General features: G+C 41.0%; 1 protein-coding gene across 1 annotated transcript; it reads right to left on the bottom strand.

The window, feature by feature from the left end:
- Positions 1-586: 586 nt before the first annotated feature.
- On the bottom strand, positions 587-4,419 carry LOC121621029 (beta-galactoside-binding lectin-like). Its single transcript, XM_041957326.1, has 4 exons — positions 4,344-4,419; positions 2,247-2,326; positions 1,489-1,660; positions 587-1,266 (listed from the first exon to the last, which is right to left on the bottom strand). Exons 1-4 carry the CDS (start codon positions 4,347-4,349, stop codon positions 1,120-1,122), a joined length of 405 nt encoding a protein of 134 aa, XP_041813260.1. The 5' UTR covers positions 4,350-4,419; the 3' UTR covers positions 587-1,119.
- Positions 4,420-6,356: the final 1,937 nt, after the last annotated feature.

The following is a 6,356-nucleotide window of genomic DNA, read 5'->3' on the forward strand; positions in this document are numbered from 1 at the left end:
AATAGTTCACTGACTGATTCAAAGTCCCTTAAATTCTGTAACCAGCGTGTGACCTGCAACCCTTTTCCCACCATCCCCATGACCAAAGTAAGCTGCATTAATATAGCAATAGCGACATCTACTGGCTAAAATGGATAATTATGTTTTTATGGTTTTATTTGACTTGTGTGAGTGACACAAAACAGATACCATTTACAGCAGAAAGGGAGCAAAGATTAAGCGTTGCTGAATCTCTGAAGAAGACAGCCGACTGTGTTGAAATTATACTCATTGCTCGTGAATTCATAGTTTGAGAGAGAATTCATAGCAGGAAAATATGTAGAAAAATAGCTCCACTCCGCCTTCACAGTGAGGAAGACTGCAGGTGAGTTGTTGCAAGGAGGTGGGATATATAATATTTTCCTTATGGATGATGAGTAATTGTCATGTGACAGTTCCTAGCCAGTTTGGTGTAATGCTTCACTACAGTGGACTTGAATTATAGAATGGAACGATCTCTGTGTTTCAAAAATAGAGTTTTTACTGGGCAAGAAACAGGCTTTAAGAAAGATTATGCTTGTGTAACAAGTTTAAGGAGTCACCAAAGTCAGTGTCATAAAAGGAAATGCTTTAATACATGTTGTAAAGGCAAGCATTACACTCAGTTATAAATCTGGAATGTCTGGAGGGAAAACAAGAGGGCATGCAAGACATTTCAAGGCACCTTAAAGAACACATGATCATACTTTATGTGGTACTTTTCAACTAAACACTGCAAACTAAAAAGCAAATAACAATAACATGAGCCTGGGACTACTTTATGTTTGGTTTGCTTGTCGGTCGGTAGCTCTGTCAAGTGCGCAGTTGCAATATTTACTGTTTGGCTTTCTGTGTGTACATCTGAGTATTATGGCTTTGTATGTGTCTATCTTATCTGTCCTCATTTCTGTCTATGGTTGCTTGCATCTGCACATGTCAACAAGCTAAATTCTTGCATAACACGTTGTGTGATGGCAAGGCACTGCAGATACCACATGTGTTCAGTAACTTAGTAGCTGTGGCTATAGGTGACCTTATGCTGGACAATTTGAAAAAGAAAAACTGAATTTCAATCCAACTTTTCCTTGGGAGGAGGGGGGTTTACTTGATTTCAACGCTTCTGATGCGAACGTCCCCATCAAAGCTGATGAAGGAGTACTTCTCTGCACCCATGCGGTTGGGGAAGTGGATTGTAGAGCCATCAGATAAAATCACCTGGAACTCTGTGGGGGTGAATTCTATGGCGAGCTGGATGGTAGGATGTGTGTGAGAGACAGAGAAAAAGAGGAAAAATATGCAGACGCAGATGTTACATATTGAACTTCTGCTCCATTCTTTGACAAAGTATTTAATTGTTTCAAAAATAGCACCAGTTCTATGAAATTGCAACATGGTGATTCAATTAAACTAGCTCCTGCATGCAGAGTGCATGCCTGCAGACACATGTGCAGGGCTCACAGGACCTCTCACCTTGAACTCCTCTCCCATTTGGAAAGGAAAGCCTCCGTCACGGACCTCCTCACACCAGTTGCCTCCCTGGTAAGAGTTGCAGACCACCGCCCTCTCGTCTCCATGGGCGTTAAAACGAGGGTTGATATGCAAAGTAATGTCCTGATCGTCTGGGCCGATGTTCACTGCGAAACTGCAGCGCAGTGTTAAAGAAATGAAAAAATACATTCATCCCATTTTTATTTGGCCTCTTATATTTAAAATTAATTATATTTTTAAAATTAATGTTATAGGTAGTCACACTGTAGCTAAGTATAGATCAGTTTTAAACTCCATCTCTGTGTTAATGTGCATGTAAAGACTGGCCCATGTGATGCATTCAGTTAGAAAGAAGTGAAACTGTACTGAAAAAGAATACGGAACACTCTGCCCTAATTTTGATGAAAAAAATTTAGAGGGCACAAGGTTTCAGCCTTATGACTTCACTTGTTGAACACGTCACATGTCGTGACAGCTACCTTGTCATACCCTTCACAGACATCTAAGCACTTGGGCCTGACATCTCTATAATTTCATTAAAATTCTAAGATATCCAATTATCTGAACAAAAGATGCACATTCTGTAAAACAAGCATGACATTTGTTTGTGGAATACAGGTTTAAACCACTGTTAATGCTGCCTGAACGCCAAAAAGACCCACAAATAGATGGACTTTATCGATTTTATTGTGATAAACTTATTTCAGAATATCAGAAGAGTGTTTTAGATTAGCACTCACTTTGATGCATCAGGCTTGGGGACTCCAACAATGGTCAGGGTCTGCCCGACCTTGAAGGACATGTTCTTTACGATCATACCCTGTGCAGAAAAAGAGAAGGAGGGTAGTGATACAATAAGTTATTGTGTGGAAATACTAGTGGATTTTACTAGATCCAATTATTATTGCGGCTTCAGGCAAAAAGCAGCACCAGCGGGCCTCAGCCAGCTCTCCAACCTTCACTTCATCCTTACAAATTACAAAACATGTGTTTTCAATTATACTCGCATTGACGGAATGGTCGAAGATTGCAGCTCTTTCCTGTCCCGCTGTTGCCATGGCCGTTTTCCACTATGCAGATTTTGGTAGATGCTCAAAATGTTGAAAATGATGGGGGATGAGGGGTTAAATTGAGGAATATTTTCCTATAGTAAGTGTAGTACTGGATGGCAAGCACACAGTAGAAAAAAAGGCTGAGCACTGCAGAAATCCTCAGCTCTGTTGCTACTGTACATGTGGCAGGGGAATACTGAGCAGTGCCACGATTATGAAATGATACTGGAGCAATCTATTATTCGGTTGTGAAACACAGATCACCACTGTTTAACATTTTGTCACTTTGTCAAATGGTGCATCTGGGGAACTATGAACTGTCGCCAGGGTAACACATCCAAAAATAGCAGCCCTTTGAGGTGTTTCAATTTTTCACAATAAATGTGTGCTAAAGCAGAAGGTTATGAGTTATTGGAAAAATGTGATTCTGAGCAGACACAGAGGAAGCAGCCTGAAACACAAGCACCCAGCACACGGCCATCATTTGCACCGACACTGGAGGAAAAATTCTTTATATGAAAAAAGTTTAAGAATTTTGCAAAAGTTAGATGATAGAAATTTCAATTTTATCAATGCCTTCCAGGGAACAGGAGCAGGAATTTAAATGAGCTGTGTGAGTTTTATGCACTGCAGCTGTTTGGGGGAAAAAAAGTGGAGTGAAACCAAAAACAAAAATTGTATCTGAAAGATCAACCGAACCTCGAAATGGAAGGGAGTGTAAAGAGATAGAATGACACGGGTACGACATTCTTTCCATGTTAGAGTCCAACTGTAAAGTGTATGAATGGCACATAGCACCCGGCCTTGAGCTGTGAGGGGCAGGGCTGAGGTCACAGCTGGCAGTCACCCTCTATCTCTCCCACACACTACTGTCTAAAGGAATCTGCCTACTGTATTCTGTAAGAGTTGCCAAATCATTACACTTCTCACAGTGACAAAATCTGGCTACCAAATGACTAGAAACACTCCAGGTATGTGCAAGTAAAACTATCTATCTACCACAAAACAAAGAAATTATTCTCAATCAACTATTTTAATCTAGTGCTGGAATTTCTACTATATAAATACAAAATAGACCTTTTACTGCATGGACAAACCATCTACCACTGCTGACTTGTTCACTCCATGAGCTTAACTTGAGAATTACAATACAGGAGCATCTCCTCCAGCCCCCACATGATGACTTCATTTCATTTTATCCCCCCCACTACCCCCCACTGCGCCCTTTTGAAACACATTTACCTCTGTAGCCAACAGAAAAGCCAGAGCGATACAGGGTCTTTATTGTAATCTGCACAGTTTATGAGTCCAGGGAGACCAGAATGCATTGCTGCCTGTGCTCAGCTCTGGATAATGCCACCGAGATGATTAGAATGAAATGGACAAATGTTAACAAGCGTGTCTGCTGCAGTGTAGTTAAATTATTGCAGGAAAAATGTGACAACCTAAACGGCTGACTTATTTTTGTATGCATTAGGCGATTAACGTGCATGCATGTGTGCTCTGTGGTGAATACTTTGACCATAAAAGGTAACCAAAGAAATCCGAGAAGACCAGAGCCCTCAAAAGCACATGCTACAAAACTGCAGTTGAAGTGCAGTGAACTGGTTTACTTAATGCACATTTCAGCTGTTTCAGCTGACATAGAGTCAGCTGGCACGTGTCAACCAGCTGCCAGTACCACTTTTTAAAACAAGACCTAATACTGCTCGTCCAGCTAAGTCTTAAAATACAGAGCGTAAAAGCAATGCAGGAGCACAATACTGTTGTCAGGATTCTACTTACTGTCATCTTGTAGATCAGATGTAGTCAGTCTGGTACAGCTGAGAAGAAGTGAGAGTGCTGCAGGGCCTTGCCTCACTGCACCCTGACTGGAGAATATGTACAGTGTGGGAGGTGCTTTCAAGCTGAGTGGCATTTCAAGCAGCGAATACAATCGGGCCATGAGAGGCCCTCCACCAATGAAGTCAAAGTGTAGATATTTGACCATGAATAACTAACTTGACCATAAATTTAGTGCTTAACAAGTTGTTGTAATTATCCTGACTTCACTAAATGGAGTCAGGATAATTACTGATGGATTGTTTGTTGACACCAGACTGTCACATTGTAACCTGGTGGTGTTGAGTCTGACTGTGAGAGGGAGCACAGCCCAGAGTGCTGGACGAAAATAGAAATGTATTTGTTGCCAGGGAGACAGCTAAATATTTAGCTCAGCCAATAGCCTTAATGCCCACTCACTTCATATAGCTTATTTACTGTAAGATCAAATGACAGCATTTGAGATCAGTCTGCCTGCCAGCTAAGTAAACCTCAGTAAGTGGAGAAATAGGCTAAAGTCAGAGATGTTGAAACTGAGTCAAATCCTCAATATGATCCGAATGTCTGACTCACGGCCAGCAACAGCCCAGACTTTCATCTGCTGACATACAACTGACCCAGCTGCTGTGACAAAGAGGGAATAAGGCACACACTTACACTGCAGTACAATTCAATCTGATGTCATTTACATTAAAATAACAAGGAGCAGCTGGAAAGGAATATATACATTTGTTTGTTTGGTGGGATGATGGGGACCTGAGAAAATGGTTGTGTTTGATACCTCCTGGGATGTGCATTTAAAGCCATCCTGCAATTGCTCTGTGCTGATTATAGCGCGTACAGTTTAGTTTATTTCTGCCTATGTGCAAAGGTTTTCTTACAAGGTGGCTTTATCAACATGACATGTTGAGACAACTGTTTTCAGATGAAAACTTTGCTTCATACACCCACCTCAATACGAACCATTTTTAAAAATATTAATGATTTTGTCTTCATTACTGTTCGTTTCATGTGTGTGATGCTATTCCTTCTTCAGAGCTCTAAATCTGACAGACAACACTGTTGCTAGATGATATCACAGCTGCTAAAAAAAATTGCTGGTCATATAATGCGCATGTGATGGCAAGGTCCCTATACTGTCACACACCACCACAGGACTGATCTGTTTCTAGATTCTGTTATCCATATGAAATGGTCCATTGTTAGACTATATGGAGCCAGTGAGGACACTCGTGAGGACTGGGTATTCAGAGGCTTCACATGCTGAGGAATTCTTGTAATGTAATTTGTCTGTTTAGATTTTTTTATGATATTCTAGCATATTATCTATTTTTTTCTCTTTTGCATTTTTGCCTCCAGGAAGTGCTGCATGTCCTATGTATGCAAGAAATGTAAGTAAGTAATGTAACAGTGTCACTGTAGCAGTTTGAAGTTTTAGGGTTTGAGTTTGCAACTTGTTGTAAACACATTAAAAACAGAGAAAAATTTTTTGGCTGCAGTTGCCTTCGATTTTCAGTGCTAATGAAAACTGAAAACACATCAGTGAATGGAGTGTAAGTGGCTCTAATGGGAAGAAGTGTTTCTAAACATGTGTGCTCGTTAACACACTGATGAGCTGTTGCCTGCTGATTAACAACCCATCAGCTTTTACATTAAGTCCACCGACAGACAAGCGCACACTGGCTTGAAAGTGCACGACCGTGGAACTTAGTTCAGCTGTTCTTTCTGAATGTTCACTGACAAACACTGTGTGGTTTGTCCTTATCTCAAACAGCTGGCATCTAGCAGTGATCCGAGGAGTCGGCAGTGCCAAAGCCACAGCTTAAACTACAACGAACAGAGGGGTGCATTCCTCTTCACATCATCCACTGGATAATGGCTTCATTTAAACGTTGATCTCTTACGTACATGATGTATCTGGGAAGATATAGTAATATGGGCTGTCACCAGGAGATGCAGTTCTCACATCAGAAGTTC

This window comes from Chelmon rostratus, chromosome 17 (genome assembly GCF_017976325.1).
Source record: "Chelmon rostratus isolate fCheRos1 chromosome 17, fCheRos1.pri, whole genome shotgun sequence".
NCBI lineage: Eukaryota > Metazoa > Chordata > Actinopteri > Chaetodontiformes > Chaetodontidae > Chelmon > Chelmon rostratus.

Excerpts from the sequence above, each read along its gene's own strand:
- LOC121621029 (XM_041957326.1), bottom strand. Across the intron at positions 1,661-2,246 it reads CCCAAGCCTGATGCATCAAA|TTTCGCAGTGAACATCGGCC; the intron begins GTGAGTGCTAAT and ends ACTGCGCTGCAG. Across the intron at positions 1,267-1,488 it reads AAATGGGAGAGGAGTTCAAG|CTCGCCATAGAATTCACCCC; the intron begins GTGAGAGGTCCT and ends CCTACCATCCAG.